This window comes from Vidua chalybeata, chromosome 2, assembly GCF_026979565.1.
Source record: "Vidua chalybeata isolate OUT-0048 chromosome 2, bVidCha1 merged haplotype, whole genome shotgun sequence".
Taxonomy (NCBI): Eukaryota; Metazoa; Chordata; class Aves; order Passeriformes; family Viduidae; genus Vidua; species Vidua chalybeata.
The window spans coordinates 11,476,700-11,496,630 of record NC_071531.1 but is presented as its reverse complement, the minus strand read 5'-3'; the positions used below and the strand labels follow the sequence as shown (position 1 = coordinate 11,496,630).

The window sequence follows — 19,931 nt, the reverse complement described above, 5'->3', positions numbered from 1 at the left end:
ATCTGTCTATGACAAAATTGGCCTAGCAAACCTAGGAGAAAAAGAAACACAAGCTCGGAGTATTAGCAAGAAAGTACATGGAAATGAGGAATTCTCTTAAGTTTTGAAACACAAACCAAGAGATGTAGTCTTTTTGAACTGTGGGTTGAATTCAAAGAAACAGTGGAGACTTCATGAAAAGAACTCCATGTCTCTCATGTCCTTTGATTTCAAAGTGTAGGAATATTTTCCCTTTGCATAGCAATGAATTCTTCCCCCTATTTAATCCTGTGCTATAGGTACAATATCTTCCAGGGACATGTCAGTCATTTTTTCTAAAAATAGTCTAAGTTCATAAACATAAGAGGTTTAATCTCATTGCGTTATCTCAAATCTCAGAAAGATCAGAAGGATTTTCATCCTCAAAATGTAATTTTTACTTCAATAAAACATTTGAACCAGAAATGTTCTAAAATATTTATAACTCAGACTGGACAAGTAAAGCAACTATTCCTGTGAATTTTTGCCTGGAATGAAATGTCTAGACAATAAACTGGCTTTCTGATTTTCAGACAATTCCACAAAACCTTGTCTTCCTCTAAGAAATTAAAACCTTTTGTAGTTATTTTCAAGGGAGAATCTGAGAGCACTTCATAAAACAGACATAAATCTAGATCTTTGGAATTATAATTTCTCTATTATTAAGTTTGTGCATTTTGAGGCAGCTCCATTTTGATGCCCAGATTAGTGCTATTTTGATATACAGGTTGAATTAAGATTTCTTCATTGCATGTATTAAAATCTAACAGTTAGCTGGTCTCTCCAAATGATAGTGTTTTGCACAGAGCAAGTGTATGTACCTCTCATGTGACCACATCATCTAAAGCTAAAGCATCAGTGTAGGAAGCATGGAAGTCAGTGGTTGATGTAAAAATATGGCCAGTTTCCAGCAGGGTGACTGATTGTGGTGGCTCTCACTTTCATTACTGCAAGAAAAATTGTTCAATATATTTTAAATGTACATCCAATCTGATAGACATGGAATGTGAATTTAGTCACTTTTTCTCTGAGCAGGATCAATATGTCTGCAGCTGACTGGTATTTCTGAAGTTGTATATTAATTTTTAATAAATCTTCAGAATTGGTTACTTCACCTTTTTATTTTTTTTAACTTTAGTTTACTTCAAGTTTGACACAATTTGTTTTCAAGCCATTCATCAGTGATAGTTCAGAAGTCAAACATAAGATGAGCTGTAAACTTGATTTATGATCAAACAGCTTTCCTTTAAAAATCACTGACATATCAATCCCCATTATTTTTAAAGAGGAATATACCAATTTTGATTAAAATGATTTCTTGACTCTAAAGTGCTGGGGGTGGACAGTGGGGGGTGGGGAGGGGTGGTGCAAGGGTGATGGAAAACAAGAGAAAAAAAAAAAAAGTGAGGAGGAAAGAGAAAGAAAAAACCAAGAGGGGGAAAGGGAGAAGTGAATCCCTGCATGAGTAGATAATAATATCCAGGAACTAAGATTCTTGCCAAGAGACTTGAGAATCCCCTTATGCAAGAATAGGAATCCAAGCACTCTGTTCCTCCTGTGTGACAGCCATGATGATAAGCACTACCTGGTGGGAAGAGGATCTTCTCTTTATATTTTTAAACATATTCAAAGGATTTTTGTTCTTTGCATACAGCACAGAACAGGAAGTGCTTTCAAATCATGGATAATTTTGTAGGACACAAAAATTATTGCCTTTGTGTATCTATTTATAAAAAAAAGAATAAAAGGTATTTCACTTATTTAAGAGAACCAGATATAGTTGTGAGTTTTATAAATTTTGTTGGGTTCTTTCTTGCTATTTAGTAAAATTTTAGAAAGACAGGATTAAATTATGCTTTTTCTGTTCAATTTAGTAGATAACTGTGGCTCAATATATCTATCTGAAAATAATATTGATTTTGAACAGATTCTCACATGGCCTAGTTAAAAAGTCGTTCCCCATGATTTTAAGGAAATGAAAAAGTTATTAGGAGATACATAGGGCTACTCCAGATTTTCTAAACCAAACGAGGATTGCAGTAACTCTGCGGCAGATAGAGAAATTCCCACCTCTGCCTCAGTCCACTGGAATTAATATGCCAGAATGTACTTACATACATTTTCAAGCTAAGAAATGGGTCAAATAACAGACACTAACACTAAAGACCCTGTTTGACTGAGGAAAAGTTTCAGATCACCTTGGAAAATTTATTAATAATAAATAATAATTTTTAATAATAGTTATTAAAATTCTTTTCCTTGCCTATATAATTCATATTCACAGTAGTTCCCTACAGTCTAAAGCTCTGGAATGCAGAATACCCAAGGATATTTTTACTTTTCTGGACAGGAGAGAAGGAGTTGGCCCTGAGAAATGTGGTTGCTTACAGGACAGACATACAACAGTGTGAGGTTGGTAGACATCTAAAGGAATGCAATGCTGGGATACTTTCTCCAGTTTAGAATTTTTAGAGTTGCATTGTCTTACTAAATATAAATTGTTACTGTCTACAAACATTGGTAACTCTCCCATTAAAATAAACATATGACACAATTAACTTCTATTGTATCTTTGTTTTACTATTGATTGGGGGGGTTTTGTACTCCTGGCGGATGGGGCAGAGTGCACTCTAAGCAAAATGGGAGGAACAGGTGATGAAGTAGAGAACAGAGATGCTCCTTCAGGAAGCCTTGAAATGTTGGAGAAAATAATGGAGTCTAATAAAGACAAAGGCAACATCTTGGTCTAGAAGTGGAATAATCCCGTGCAGCAGAGCAGAACCTGGGACTGACTGAGTAGGAAAAAACTTTTCATGAATGGTCCTGTCAGCTCAGGTGGACAAAAGTTGAGCATGAGTTGGTGAAGCCCAGCTGCACAGCTCATGGCAAGACTTTAGCCAGCATGTCCAGGAGGGTGATCCTTCCCAGTCCTGTAGCATCTGTGAGGCCACACCTGGGACACTGGGAAATTTTCAGCTTTTTGCTGTTCAAAAAAGATGTACTGAACCAAGTCCAGTGCAGGGCCACACGGTGATTGGCAGCTGGAACACCCAAAGTGGTGAAACCTGTACCCACCGAGATGTTCAAAATGTGACTGGATGAGGTCCTGACAACCTGCTCTATTGGATCTGCTTCCAACGGGAGGCTGGGTCAGTCAGCTTCCAAAGGATCCTGCCACCTTCATGCTCCAGTGATTCTGATACATCAGTTATGTGTCTAATTTATTGTTTTCAGTAGCATTTTATTTGTTAAATTATGTATTAAATCTCATAAATTAAAGTGGGCAAAAATTTTTTAACAACTTCATACTCCTGTTGAAGTATGATTTATCTCCACACATCCTGAGCCTACTAATTTAAAAGTAGAAAGCTGCTTAGAGACCTGAGATACAGGATCATAAAAGTAATGTTGATCTTTGCTTTAACTGATAAAAATGCTGGGTTCTAATCTACTTATTCATTGCATTCAGATTAACTCCACAAGTTACTATATCTTTACTTACAATGAAGGAACTTTGCTCACAGTTTCAAAACAGATTTAGAAAAACAGTGACTCAGAAGACATTATCTGATGAATAGTAATTGAGTTGAGAATGACAGAAATACAAAATTAAATTTAAATTCATAGTGGATGTTTAAAAAATGGCAATGTGCTGATGAATTATGAGTCTTTACAAAGAAGTTAAGAAATGGGAATGACTAATTTTACAGTTTAAGAAGAAAATATATTTTGAATCCTTTTCCCTTCCACCCACTTAGCCTTCAAGGAAAAAAAAAATAAAAAGAGAGAGAGAAAAACAGATAAAAAGGATTAACATTAATGTAAAAAAAAGTAGCAGGCCAGAGATGATGCCAAAAATCTTTCAGCTCTCTCCAAAACGTGTAGTGCAGAATGATTTCCCATAGAGACTAGGAGCTGTAAGAAGAATGAACTAAGAGAAGGTTTTTGGACCAAGTACATGTGTTTTACCACTCCACTGAATTTTGATTCTTTGCTAGGTCTGATGGGTTAACACCTCTGATACCAACCGAGTGGATTTATGCTTTTATCATATAAAGGATAATCTCTGTAAAGCAGAAACAGGAGTTGGTTCCATTGGTTCCATTCCGAAATTGTTACAAAGTTGAAATTAATGCTGTACCTTTTAAAGAACATTGATAATTTACTAAAAGACCAGAGGTAACATAATGAAGAGAATGCAAATAAATTTCTCCTGTTATTCCACTGACAGGAGACGAGTGTGTTTAGTAGATTAAGCCCATACACATATGGGTATGTGTGTGTGTCAGTAAGAAAAGGAGCATTGATTTTGACAAGTTGAAGGGAACAAATATTCTAGAGCTATATCAAAATGTCAGATGTATTTTAAATCTGCGACAGCCCATAATCTGTGTTAAAAACTGAAGTATGAATTGATGTTGAAAAGCAGAATATCAAAATGTTGCAGGTGACTAGAAAAGTTGGAAATTTCCCATTAATATTTACTACCAGTATTAAAGGGGGGAAAAAAATAATTCTTTTTGTTTCAAATGGCATGTACTCATCTCTCAGACACAGTAAAAAGTACACTTGCTAACAACAACAAAAGTAGTAATGATCAATGTCATGTCTATGGATTATGTAGACAGATGTTATATTTAGTAGAATAGCATGATTTATGTATTTTTAAAATATGTATGGTATGAATGCATTTCAGAAGGTTTTTAACCACTACAAATCTCTTTCTATTCCATTATTGCTTAAGTCTACTAATATTTCAGGGTAGACCAAAAGGGAAAAGGGAAGCCATCATATTAGGAATCTTGACATTATTTCATTGCATCCATTCCTTGGATTTTGAAAACAGCCTTTTTCTAGTACTCCACTGAAACTCCAAAGTTTCAGTGTTGGGAATATCTTTTCAAATAAAATTTTCATCAAATATTCAAAATTGTTTTAGAGTAACTAATGTTATCTATCTTTTAATGACTATATATTATAGAAAAGTAATTAAATATCAGAGCAAACGGTGATATTCTGAATAATATTTACAAAAAGAGAAAATTGTAATGTCAGTGCATTTTTGGTTTTGGTTTTTTTCTTGGTTGGTTGGTTTGGGGATTTTTGTTGTTTTTGTTTTCTTGCTTGGTTGCTTTTTTAGTGGGGTTTTTTTTTTGTTTGTTTGTTTTTGTGGGGATTTAAAAAGATTATTTTTTTAATAAAAGGGCCTTTAGTTTTGGAGCTATATTTACTGCCTAAGCAAAAACATTTACAGCTACTGAAGGCATGGGCATTATTAAAACAAAAGAAAACCAAAGCCTTCTTGAAATAATAGGTGTAAAACCAAGTCTTAGTCTACCCAATAATAATCAGAACACTACATATGTGAATTTCTTTCTCTTCTAGCGCCACTAACAGATAAACCACCAAAGCTTTTACACCCCTTGGAGAGTAAGCTAACAATTCAGGAGACCCAGTTAGGTAAGTAGCAAACATAACCTCTGTTCAAATTGTATGAAGGAATTTGATGTGTTAATGTATGATGGTAATGTGATGGCATGCTGACGTTAATGATTTAATTGAAAAGACATTAAACGTATGTTGATTCCATGCAGAAACGTATCATTGACAAGTTTGTTGTTGACAAAAAAAAAATCTTAGTAATTAATACTGAATGCTAAGCTTTTGGTTACTGATACTATGTTTCAGCTTGCTGAAAGTCAACAGTGGCCAGAGTATCTGAACTTTTCTTTCTAAACTTTCCTTTCTCTGTATATTTATGCATATTTACTCTGGGATTCATTGGGATTTTTTAAGTTCTGCTTGGAAGAATTCTATGCTTTGTTGACAGCAAAGATATTTCCATAATTACAAAGGTTGTGCTGGGCAAACTACCCAGCAAACAGTAGTGTTATCATAATAGCATCTGATAATTCTGAATGCATGGATATTTATGCATAGATGAATTAAAAGAAATTGATGCATGAAGAAAGCATTTTATTTCACATATGATTGGTCACTTTTGTGACCTACTGCTGCAGAGGTAATGAAGGCTCCAAAACTGAGTGCATGAGTTACTAGATTTTGCAGGATATAGCAATTTATCTCTTTTGTGGATTGGCAATGAGGGCAACTTGTAAGAAACAAACAGTAGGTTACACTGGAATTATGCTTTGGTGTCAGAACAGTAACCTATTGATAGATTTTCTAGCATGTTGGCTACAGGAGAAAATGGAAACCAATCTGTTGGAAACAAATCTCGTAGGAAAAAATATATATAAATCTCATAGAAAAAAGTACTGCAAGTAAAGCTCAGTACATTCTGCAACACAACATCAGAAAAAGCAGAAGGCTTGCAAATTAATTCTGACAGTCATTGGCAGAGCATTTTATGATTATTACCATCTTATGGCTAATAGTGGCCAGAGAATAACTCATATTTTCTATCCTACTAGTAACCTATTACTTTGAATGATTCAGACTATCCAGGTAAATTTCTGATATGCTGATATACAAGCTTTTTTAGAAAATATTATATAGAAAAGGAAACATGTAGCATGTTTCCTTCTAGAGCTACATTCTACTGTTCTGAAGGTATTGTTTCTGATACACTGATTCAGAAAATCTTTCCTGTATGCTAGTCCTAAATGATTTTAGGTTGTTTGAACACAAGACTAAGAAACAGAGAAAAAAGTGGCTGCACATTTTTTTTAACTTATGTTGCTTACTGGGATGTTTTTGATGAAAAAAAGAAAAAAACAAAACCAAAAGGCAGAACCTTTCTGGGCTTTGATGTTGTCCTGCTAAATATACTGTATGGTGAGGCTATTTCAGGAAGAGTGTAATTATTAATGGCTATAGAGGCTTTTTGTCTATGAGTTTTAGAATTAATCTCAGTTTTGATTTCTCATAGTTCTAAGAAATATATCAAATAATTTGAAAAGAGATGGGTTTGAAAAAGACCCTTTTCAGAAAACTAAATAGTTGTTGGTTAATATAAAAAAGTTCACTTGGAAACATCACTTTCAGACACAGATGGGAAAGTCTGACCACAAATTAATGTGAAGTTACAGTACTTAGCCTTATATCAAGAAGCTACAATAATGTATTAATTTGTTGTTTAAAAACCTGTGAAAAACCTGTGAGAACTGGAACAAGTGAAAAAAATTGATAGTTCCCTAACATGAAAACTGTGTTTTTTGGCTTTTAGATTTAATGCCTTAGTCCTGCTGGATAACTTTTGAAAGGTCTTTGTTTCCCTGAGGGAAGCCAGTGTTCATTTCTGGGGGTCAGTTCATACCTTGTAAAGATGCAGACTATTTTAATGTTAGAATAATGCCAAGGTTCACTTAGATAGCTAGGAGAAGCTTCATTGTCGAAGCTAGGAGAATCCTATTCAGCTGCAACTTGGGGTGGCCACATTTTGTGACCAGTCTAGACACTGCCAGAAAATGTTAGTCCTCCAGAATGTATTTGGGGATGGTGTGTTTGTCTATTACTCGGAAAATAAAAGTGTTGATGGACACTGGAGAAGTGGAATGGAGAAGAGAAGACAGAGCAATGAACTAGAAGCTTGGGGCAATCCATGATTTCTTTAGCAGGTCACCAGGTGCTGGGGTGCTGGGGCAATCCCTGCTCTCCTGCCACATTTCTGTCCTTCTTACCTCGCAGTCCTCCAGCTGGAGTTGGAAATGAAAGAGGTTAAGTGTGTGTGTCAGGGAATGTTCTGGGGGGTCATACCTACCTTACAGGGATGTATGTAGCTCCAGGTGCACATGATGTACTGAAAAGTCAATAGTGATGTTTCACCTCCAAATCTTCCCCTGCTGCTCCCCTGCTCCAAGACCCCTGTGGAGCAGTGCTGGAGACACTCCTGAGAAAGACCTTAGTAGTACCAGTGTATTTCTGTTGAAAAAACTGCTGGAATTCAGTTCTTATACAGAACACCTCCATGAAGGATCTAAATAGAGGTGTATCTAACTTCTAAGATGTATCTAAGATGCATCTTATTCATTTGGCTCCAGCACTGCTGGGTGACAGACATATGAGGCATAGTGAGTTCTTCTATACACAGCAATTAAAGTTAATGTCATGGGACCACAAACTTGTTATTATCTTGCTTGGCATCCATAAAACAGCATCAGACCAGGATGTGACTGCAGGGAGGAGTTTCTCTAAGGGGTGACTGATACAGCTTAAGTCAGACTTGCTAAGGCAAAAGGTGAGAAACCAGAGCTGGAGAATCTGCAGACCTCGATCCTAGGAACCCACAGGCTCCCACTGTGCTCAAGGTATCCAGAGCTGTTTGAGGAAAAGGTGTCATGATGCTATTCATGCAAGGAGTTAATTAGCATTGTTCCTTATATATCAGAAATCCTAAAACTTTGTGTAACTATATTTTTAATTTTAGAGTAATGCAGATGTTATGTATTTATGATAGAAATATATCATATCCATTATATCCAATATATCATATCCATTAAATTTATTTTAAAAAATATATTCTGGGATTTTTTTATTGGTAAATTCTGAGTCTTTTCAGTTTCACCTTTCATGTTACAGTGTTTTTCACATCAACACTGTCCAATATCTGCCCTCATCAAGGAAACAAAGAATACTATTAGCCTGACTCAAAAAAGTCTGATTTTAGTAACCAGTTGGTTCATGTCATGTTACTAAAGAAGACAAATGTGATTCCACAACAGACAATAATGGATCTGGATTAAAAAATTACAAAACATGAAATAATTATTTTAAACACCTTACAAGTTTGTTAGCCTCTGTCCTCCCCATTTTTCAATATGTCTCCTGGTTCTGCACAGGGCTGTAGTTTAACATGCCAAAATTCATCCAGAAAAATAAAGCTATTGTTGAATAATTTTTAGTTAAGTAGGCTCAATGTTGGAAAAGAGAAACAAACAAACAAACAAAAGGAAAAATATTTCCAGCACTATATTAATGGACCTAAATGATAAGTTTGTACAGGAACCAAGACACTTTCCCTGTCATCTGAATAAAGTGAATTTTCCTAAATTGTATCCAACCCAAAACGTTACTTGTGACCAAATATACGGTGAATACCTGTCCGGTTTTTATCTAGGGCATTATTTTGGTAAAATTAAATTAACTATTGCATAGTGACTTGGGGATTTCTTCTTTCTCACCCTTCCCTGCACAAATTCAAGATAAAAATTCATTGAACAACTTTTAGTATATTATTTCTGAGGTAGTAATAGAAAGAAGCTCCCCATCAGGGACAGAAGAATGCTGGTTCATTTACAGCACTGTGTTATCATAAAAATTTTCCACAGAAATTGACCTTGTTAGAGACAAAAGCCATCCTTAACTAGATTAATCAGTAGATGTATAAATAAATGAACTAAAGTGATATGCAATAACTAGCAATCAGTGACTCCTTTCAGGATGGAAATTGAATTGAAAGAATATTGAGAATTTTTATTTCTACAGATTACATGTAAATGCTCTATTTACTCTGCAGCACAAACTTTTTTTTTTCATTATATGAAGAATTTCAAGTTTATATGCTTACATCAAATGTCTTTAAACAAAATTGTACTTTTTTTCTTGATCACGTGTTTCAATTGGACACTTGCTCTTTGATATATTCTATGATTAGATTAACATAATATGGGCAACAGTTTCACATGGGAATAATTAAAACTGTAAATTCAAAATTTACTTCCGCAATGCCATCTAATTTTTTTTTATATTTATCTAAGAACTTGGATTATCCTTTCAAAAAGCAACTTGGGGTGTTTGAAAAATAATCTTTTTTCTCTTTGAACTATTTATTGCAAAAAGTTAGATTTAAACAAACTAATGTTTTAAGAGTTGATTTTTTTTTTTTTCATGAGAAATTTATATATTTAACCTCACTGTTCTGAAACATTTTGGATTAATATTGAATCATTTCCTGGGCTATACTCACTAGTGAAACATTAGGAAAAAGCTTTGCTGAAAAACTCACATAGTTAATGACTTAACTGCAGACCAGTTCATAAAAAGTGAAATATTTGAAATCTAGTGTAAATGGATAAAGAATATATATGCTATTAGTATATGGAAAAAACCCCGAGTCAAACCACAACAAAACCTCAAGCAAACAAACAAAAACAAACAAGGAAACAAAGCTACAAGTGTTTTTGACAATTTTTCCTACCAAGATATAAATAAAAATATAAACCAACCATTCAGGAAAATCTCACACAGGGAAATATTTATCTGATTGGGACAGAAATTTGCATTTTGCTGTTAATTTTGCTGTCTTTTTGTCAATGATAATATCTGGATATGCCAAGCAGCTCAAACCCTGTTGCTGTAGGCTCTGAGGACCATTATTGGAAGAGACACATTGAAAAATGGAGAGCCTGTGAAGTGTCAGAAGCAGCAATAATAACAGCAGTGAGGGGGTTTAAGTGAGTTTAAGCAAATTTAATAAATGTATTATTGTCTGTTTTTTTATAAATGTGCTCAAACAGGATCATTTGGTTAGAAGGGAAGAAATGATTAAAAAAAGGTTCTCTTTATTTCTCTGAAACAGTACTATTAGGAAGTTCAGAATATCAAAATACCTGCTTTAGCATGTATGTATATTTTTTCAGTCAAACCAGATGCAACCTGACCACAATTGCACGCAGACACTTTTACATGTTCTACTTTAAACAGGGAAAATAAGTTTTAATTTTATTCTTGACATTTTCAGCTCAGCTTTCAAATTCCAAAGGCAGAAGCATAACATTAAAGTGGGTCCCCAACAAGGGTCTTCACTTAGGAAAAATAAAAAAAAAATCTAGTGAAGAGGGTGATAAGGGAAGTTATAATCTCTAAAATCTGACTATCCAAAAAAGAAAAAATAAAGTGCTTGCAAGGTACCCTACACTCTCTTAAAACTTTTAACCTTAAATTGCATTAATCCAACTATTCTGTAGCTGAGGCTGCCCATGAAGGGCCTAGTACAGTTCACTGAGGAGACAATAAGTGAGTCAGAAACATTGAACTGCGCTAAGGAAAAGTTTGTGGTTACAGCTCAGAGACAATGTGTCAACTGATTTTCCTTCCACTCTTTTTCCTATTCCTATACCAAAAGGTATTGCTTAAGCTATTAAAAATAGCGTATATGTTTTAAAGCCTTCTTTTTCTCTCTTTATGCAGTTGCGTCTGAGAATAAATATATATATACATGTACACCTAATCTCTCCCTGTATATTTATTTATTTACATATGGACAAAATTTGACAATGCATTTGTTCAAATTTTATCCCACTTTATCAATGCTTTCTCTGGGGCACATTTATGTGATTTAATGGTGGAAGAGTAAAACTTTTTTTATTCGTGCAAGGTTATAATCCATTGAGAAACATCTGCTTTAGAGTGCTATATAGCATACTTATCTGTGTTAAACATCTGAACAGGATTTGATGAAATTAAAAGTGTATGCTCAGTATCTCTGCAACTATGTCAATTTGATTCTTTATGTTCTGATTGGATATATGAGAATATTCTATTTCAGATTGCTTGTGTAATACAACCCAGTTTATTTTGATAATAAGAGAGAAGACTATGAAACTTGAGAAGACTTTGAGTATCAGTTGGATAATCTTGGATAATTTACTACTTAAACAGTCAAAAATTATATGTTCCTTACTCTTGGAGTGAAATATACTCAGACAAAGCAAAACCTTGTTAGGAATTCTCTGTGGCAGACAGCAGGATATAAATTATTGTAACCAAGATCATATTAAGTACACACAGCAATAAATGCAATTTAGGCACTTCTAGTACATTATTTCATGTGTAATTATAGTCCTAGAAAGTCTTTAATTTTATACATTTAAAAAATCAGGAATCATATTGTTCTGTGAGATTTTTTTGCTAGATTTTTTGCTTCAAGCTATAGTTAGTGTTTCTGAATTATATATAGGGGCTTCATCATATATGATACTGGAAAACAAACAAGTGTTTATTTGTGTTTAAAAAAATCCCAAATCATCATACAATGGTGCAATGCACAAGCATTAAAATGTTAAACAGCAAATGTCAAACTCAAAATTTTAATTTTGTATACCATCATTAATAACTATATTTAAATTAACTAACTCCTCCAGAATATCTTGCTATAGGGATACAGTTCTCTTGTGAGCAGCAAAGTTAATCATACATAAAGCTCATCTCAAGAATAATGTATTGGAGAAATGACAAAAAGTAGTACAGTTTTTACTCAGGAATTTACAGTTTTTACAGGAATTAGTCTGTTTTCCAGTTCTAGAATAAATGCTTTCCAGCCTTATAGGTAAATTCAGCATGTGCTCATGCAGTTCAAAGGAGTAATTTTACATGAAGCTGCATTGAACACTGTTTTTGTCTTAGACATACTGTGAATTTTTATTAAGGCTTAGTGCTGCACACAGGTTTAATTCTGAAAAATCCACCTAAATCTCTATGCATTCTTAATAGCAAAAATTATCAGGTATTTTAGAGCTTGTCAGGTCACTAGAAAATTGAAGGTTGTTTGAAGGAACACTAATGGTCTGAGGGCTTAAATGCTTTTGATAAACTCTTCAAGTTTAGAACATAGTAGTGTGAATATTTTGAAGCAATCAACTGAACAGGATCTTTTTTTATATTTGTTAACAGATGAGTAACACTGAGAGTCCAGATTGCATTCTGAAGTGCTATTCTTGTCTGTTTTCATGGGATATTATGGATGAATACACAGGACATATCATCTCAAGATATAATCAACACATATTTGTAATAAATATCCAATTTGTTACCTATGTAATTTTGCATATTTAATATCTGGGAAATTTGAAAAAAACATAATACTCAGAGAAATTCATCTTGATGCCACATAGCATAATTGATATTAAAAAATGAAAATAATTCCAACAACAGTTTACATATGGCATGTATTATAAAGCTTTATATAGCATTTTTTTAGTAATGAATGCATGATGAAGTATAGGTCAGTGCACGCCTTTGTTTTGGGATAGGCTTGAGAATATTAGGATGCATATGGTTATTAGTCTAAATTTCATTTTGGCAAATAAGACTGGCAGTGTTTTCAACATTCACATGCCAACCATAACTGGTGTCCTGTATCTGTCTGACAATGCTTTAAAGAGTTATAAACAAAAGGTAACACAGCAGTATTTTCCACAATCTGTCCTCTTTTAATTTTTTATTCTGTTGCCTGAGGTAAAATTCTGACAATGGACTACTTAGGTACTTTTGTTCTTTTCCACACAACAAAGTAAAATTATCACCTGAAACAAAAGGTTTCTTGAGTACTTAGTTTTCATGCCAATCTGAAAGTATACACAAATAAAAGACCAAATGCAAAAAACCCCAAGTGTTAAACACTTGTTTCACTGCTCAGAGGCAACTCATGAGAACCATGGAGCTAGAAAGTTAAAGGAGAGAGAAGGCATTCAGTTCAGTAAACCCCAAATTTAAATTTACAGCATGTAGATGTTTGTGAGGCCTGAGACTTTACCTGCAGCACTGCAGCAAATGTCACCTTGTAATGAATCAGTAATTTCATCTGCTTAAAGTGTCCTTCACATAGTTATGTGTTATATTACCAGTATGCTGGTGTCATTCCAACAGCTAGTTTCCAACAACTGAAAATACTGGAAAAGAAATATTAGACAAATTTTATACTCATCATGAAATAAAACGTATCAAGTAACTATTCATGTTCGCTACAGAAAGAAATGAAGCACATACTTCAGTTAACCACATTAGGCTTATTTAGAAAAAATTATAACAACCATTGCAAAATTACTTCTCTGTACACTAATGTAATGAATAGATTGGAGATGTGAGGCTGTAGGGTTATAAGTTTAGTTTCTTTCACAGCTTTCAAAGCAATTAATTTGAAGTAATAAATGCTTGTAATTTTTAATCATTCATTCATGGTCAGATTTTCATGAGATGTCTAAGAGTATGCATGGTACATTTCTCCTCATTAAAAATCAAAGGAGGACTAGCACTAGGTGCTGATTTCATGTGTTTAGAGACTGATACAAAGATACCTATAGGTTTATTGTAGAGAATTTTTGTGGGTTTCTTGTGTGTAGTTTTAATGTAGTTTTAAGTTTATATTAAACAGAGAATTCATCCCACTTAAATCAAAATTAGAGGATTTCTGTTTGGAAGAGCTTTTTAACTCTTAATAAAGATATTCAATACTCATATAAAGGAAGACAACTTAAAAATACAACAACCAATATTATTTTTTTAAACCTTTGTCAGGTGGCAGTTAACACAGCTGATATCTTATCATAACAACATATCCAAAGTGCCATTTACAGTATCCCAATGCTTTGGAAAGGTCAGGCACTTAAAAAAGCTTATAAATGCAAACATTTTCCATTATGCAGTACTCAAATCAGTGAGATTATTCTTCTTAGCGAAAACAAACAAACAGAAGTTACATTAAGGCAAAATCCAAGACAAAATATTTTGGAACTACTGTTAGGGAATAAATTATCTTTAGTGATTTTTTAGAATGTTCAGAATAATTTACTTACTATAGTAGACACACATGCAAACGTGTTATCAACAATAATAGTTCAACCTAGTTTGAATCAAAAACTAAAATGAGGACTAAAATGTTATTGTAGTAGTTACTGGAAGGACACATACAAGGCATAACTCAGTGTATTTGAAAGACTTTTCCAAGTGTTGATACCCATTACAATTCACTGCCTGCATTTTAGTTTTCTGAATATTCACATCTTTTTTCAGACTTGTTTTATTTAGGGAGTTCCTTATATCAGTCTGTCCCTGAGGAAAGGAGAAAAATGGAGGTAGAAAATCGAGTGTGGTGTCCAGGGCAGACTGAGCCAGCAGTTCAAGAGGTTCCTACTTTTACAACAGCAAGAGGCCTGGGGAGGAGAAAAAATTTGCTACTGTTTCCTGCAATTTCTGGGTATGCAAACCCATAGGTCTTGTTGTTTCCTGTTTAAAAATGATTCTGACACAGTCACCTTTAAAGAGAAAATTGCCAAAAAAAACCCCAACATAAACTCCCTTTTAGAGTAAGATGCACAAAACCCATTAAGATGCCCAACTTCTGTTGCTGTCAATACCTTTGTGTTCCTGCTATTTAGACATTAGGAAGAGTGTTCACTTTTTTCAGTTGAGACCTTTGGCTCAAATAGGCTCCTGAATTAGTCAGTACAGCCTCTTGAGAGGACACAGAGTTTCACCTGGCAGCTATGCCAGCCATTAATGGTGTGATGTTTCACGATTACTTTAAAGAGGTGTAAATCTGTGCTGCTCTGACACCTGCCTCCCCTCACGCTCTTATTTCATCCAGCTTCAGCATTCTTCGTTACAGGGCTGCAAAGCAATTTAAAGGAAAGGAAACCAATTTAAACTGGATAACTTTCTATACTGATGGTGATATGAGTGCAGCAAACCCTCATGCCAATACATGGTGAGACTAGGAATTGCAGACAGGGAGAAAAGGTGGAAGAAGGTGGAATCAGGCTCAAACTGATTACGAAACATCACTCTAAGTCCACACTTGGTCACAGTAAGTTCCCAAAAAATGTCAATATAGATCAAGAGGCACCTGCATGACATAAATCATATCACACCAAAGTGGAACTGCTTTGCAGCTTACCTGCATCTTCCCATCAAGGTGTCTTTGCTTGAACTTTGGCAAACTGACAACTTGTTCCATTCCCTGTATATGATTTTAGAGTATTTTTTTCAGACATTTGGGATGACATACCTGAACTTGGGGTGTGCGAATGTCTTCTTTCATTATACCTTTACATAACAGGTGAATGAATGCCAAATTCCAAAAATATATAAAAATTTGGCTTTCAGAAGCATTTTGCATTGAGCCATTTAACAAGAAAAATTTTACAAGAGGAAATGGAAAAGGTGTGGTATATCACAGAAATTTATAGCCAGGTCTAATATGTTTACATTTTTGACTGCTAAATTTGTTGAAATGTAGCTGCATTAATTAAGATGTGTTAATGATTTGCCATGACCGTGACAAGGACATAATTATTTTGATATTATTTAAAGCTATATTGAATCACACTGCTACTTAATTGACTATCTGGTACCCAGTTAAAGAAGCTTGAGAGCAAAGCAGACATTAAACTGTGATAAAAGGAAAAAGGGTATTACTCATACTAACTTTTTAATTAGATGTTAACTTAACTTTGTTTATCCATTGTTCTTGCTCCATTTCCTTTTTACTCATCAATATGAGTAACAAGCACATTGGATGGTGGTTCTTGTTTTTCTGCAGAAGTGCACATGATAAATTAGTGATACTGAGAACAACATAGCAAATAAATTTTGATGGTCATACTTACACAGCTCAGCAAAATTGAAAGATAATTTTAATTTAGGAAGATGATATTTTATTTGGTGCATTTTCAGTCTCTTAATGCTGTCATGTCAGAAGACTTTCAGGTATTTTTTAGTTGTTCCTCTTAGTGGCATGAAAAAAATAAAATTGTTTCTGCATTTGAAACGTTGCTTTGTTATGAAAAATGCACTGATTTTAATACAACCTGCAACAGTAGGGTTGTTGATTCAACCTCCTCTGTACAATACATTGAAAAAGTACAACATATACAATACATTGTATGGTTAATGTAAGAATTGAATGATATTTTATTTTTACTTTTGTCTAACTTTATCCTGCAGGCAATTATCAGTGAAAATGGTTCCAAATTAGTAATTTTAAAAGTAAATCACTTTTGTTTTGAAATTCTTTCCTTTTCCCCTTTCAGTTGAAACTAGATTTTTCTTTAGGAAAATTGAGCTGCTGTGTCATCACTGCTCATGCCAAACTACCAAAGCCCCACCCTCACTGTGTTCAGTGAGTCTTCCTTTTTCTCAACCCCATTTCATGTAATTAGAAAATAGAGTTCCAGTCTGAAGTAGACCAAAAGAGAAGACTGTACCAAGTCAGTATCTCCGATTTTGAGGATCCCCTCCGCTGAATTTTGCTTGTCATTTAGAAGTGTTATCCTTATTATGGCAAGATGGTGTCACTGCCTGATCCATCGCCCACCCCTCTGCAGTACCTCTGCCCCTATCTCTGTTTTTGGTTTGTGGCAATCTGTTAACAAGCGTAGGTGTGGACCAACTCCTCTGAGCTGTCATAATATCCCAAGGCATGAAATGTAATTCATGAGGATTTGTGTCCTAAATTCAGTATGATTCATTCTGAATTAACCTAATGGATGAGGAGATACAAAGCGTTGAACTGCCAGTAGCAATTTACAAGCAACCAAGGATGAAAATAAGGACTTCAGTAGTTTGAGATGTCTAAAGAGGGAAGCTGGTGCAGGTATTGCTGGTTACTTCAAACCCACTTAATTTGGGTCTCAAGTGGGACTGACTTATAGATGAGCTGTACTTGACCCCAGCAGCATTTCCTGAGTTATGGAAAATAAATCATTGCTGAAGTTTAAGGCTGTGGGGTTTTCTTTGCTTTCCAAAAGACTCACAATAAGTGTTATTACTTGCTGTGGCACAAATGTTTTGCAATTCCTTGAACCATGGTACCACATTTATAATTTAAAGAACAATATAGAATCCTTACTAAATCATCTAATATCATGTTTGTCTATTCAATATACAACAGCTTCTTCACAGTTAGTAATGATTAGTTTATTTATTTATGATCAGTAATTTACCTACCCCTAAATGCATTATCTATCATATAGGCAAACGTGTAGATAAATTTGCCTTGCTTATGAAAACACAACATGATATTATATTTGAATTAAAACTCTGGGGTTATTTGAAAATTAATTAGGAAACCCAACACAGACAATAATCTAAAAATTATTACCAGCTGTTCCTGCAGTTCATCTTTTGCAGCACAGAAATATATGCAAATAGACAAAAGACAAAAATAGTTAAAAGACAAAAGTATAACAATCTGAGCAAAAATAAAGCTATTTTAAATATTTTTTTACAGTCCAACTAGAAAAAAATGTGGTACTAGAGAGCCAATAGAATGAAAATCCAATGATCTGTATCATCAGTTTTATTCCTTAGTAAATTCTATATATAATTTTTTTTTAATGAAGTATATAGAAGGATAAATTATTTTAAAGCCAGCAGTCTACCTCTAAAAGTAGCTTTTTTAAAAGGGAAGATGTTTGATTGGCATCCACATATAGTCTATGTATATTATAGGCATAAATAGAACCAGATTACAAGCTGTATGTACCAGATTACCAGATTTTACAAGCTGTATGTAATAACAATAAATTCAAAATCCAAACATTTTCTCATACGGAGATGAAAACCCATATCCTGCATCATTTTCCTTATGGTAGTAAACCATAATTGTATTTTAAAAGACAAGGAGAAGTTGGGTTTTACCAGTTGAGTGTTTTCTAACAGATAAGAAAAAATATTTTTGAAAAATTGTTAAATTTTGTGTTTAAATTTAAACAGAGGAAAGACAATAAAAAGACAGGTTTTTTTTTTCAATAGGTTTCATCCTTCCTCATGCATCTGTGCTGCTCAGCTCTGTGTACTTAAAAATTGATCTAAAAATATTTATTTTGCTCTAAGATTGGAATAGGAAAAAATAAAATTAATCAGTCAATAATTAATAAAGGTCAAGACTTATGAAGATCTGTGCTGCCTCCTTAAAAACATAAGATGATAACAGAAATTGGTGGCTTGAGAGAGCATCTCTAATGTGCAGCTACAGGAAACTTGTGTTGCATTAATGTTAGGATTTTTTTCCTTTAATGACTAATCCTGGGGAAAAGTAACTGTCAGAATCTATACATTAATTTTGATTTAAGTAGAAAATACTGTTAAGAATGTTTAAATTATACATGTTTTTCTTAAAATTTCACTTTTAAAAACAAACTGCTTGGAGTCATAAGTTAAAAATATCATGAGGTAAAAGTCTGGCATATGAAAGTAATGATAAACTTATTTCAGAAGCATGGTATTGAAAGGCATTGTAAGAGTTTCTCCTGTCTCAAACTTTTTCTGATTCTCTAAAGTCAATCATCTTCAGTTGTCTTTGCAATTCGAACCCTTTACAGTACACAAGATGAGATTTTGTATCTATCAAAGCAGTGCCCCCGCCCCACGTGGGGAATAACGCTGACTCCATGTTGCAGAAGGCTGAATAAATTGCTATTATTAAGCTAAATTATATTACATTAATACTATACTATACTAGATTAAATCATACCAAAAAGATACTAAAGAAAAACCCATGACTGTCTCCAGACAGTCACGACACAGCTTTGACCCAACTGGCCAATCAACCCAAACAACCTTCACTGGTGTCCAATTAACAAATCACTCTTCAGTAAACAATCTCCATAACACATTCCACATGTGCCAAACAACAGGAGCAGCAAATAGAGATAAGAATTGTTTTCTTCTTTCTTTGAGCTTTCTCACTGCATCTCACAACTTCCCGTGAAAAATCCTGGGAGAGAGAATTATGTCTCTCTGTTCAGAGGACGTGAATACCACATGTATCTCTGTATGGAGATAAATGTTTCAGAAGCCTGAGGACAATTGAAACAATTCCGTATTAAAAAAGCAATAACATTGATTCTTCAAATACTTAAAAAGCACTCTCAATATTTTATGCCAACTGCATGTAAAATGTGCCTTCTCTCCTTCCCACTTTCTAGAGGGCTGTACACTTTTCCCTTTAGTGATCTTCCTTGCCTGCTGGAGATAGAGACTTACACATAATACTGCTACCATCTATTTCCTTCCCTTTTTTGTCGTTTTGTGGATTCTAGTTCTGTTTCTTACTTCTCAAACTTTCTCTATTTAGACAGTCTCTACCACCCTTATAATAAATATTTGTTTCTTGTACTGAATAATTATGACTTTCTAGTCTGGGTTCTGCCTTCTTTTACTGTTACTATTCT

At 34.1% G+C, this 19,931-nt stretch overlaps 1 protein-coding gene across 1 annotated transcript in view; it reads left to right on the top strand.

Moving 5' to 3' along the window:
- Nucleotides 1-19,931, top strand: part of IL1RAPL1 (interleukin 1 receptor accessory protein like 1) — a 670,743-nt gene that overhangs the window by 508,912 nt on the left and 141,900 nt on the right. Inside the window, exon 6 of the mRNA XM_053934082.1 lies at nt 5,404-5,478. Within this exon, the coding sequence (XP_053790057.1) occupies nt 5,404-5,478 (75 nt within the window). The remainder of the gene's footprint in view (nt 1-5,403; nt 5,479-19,931) is intronic.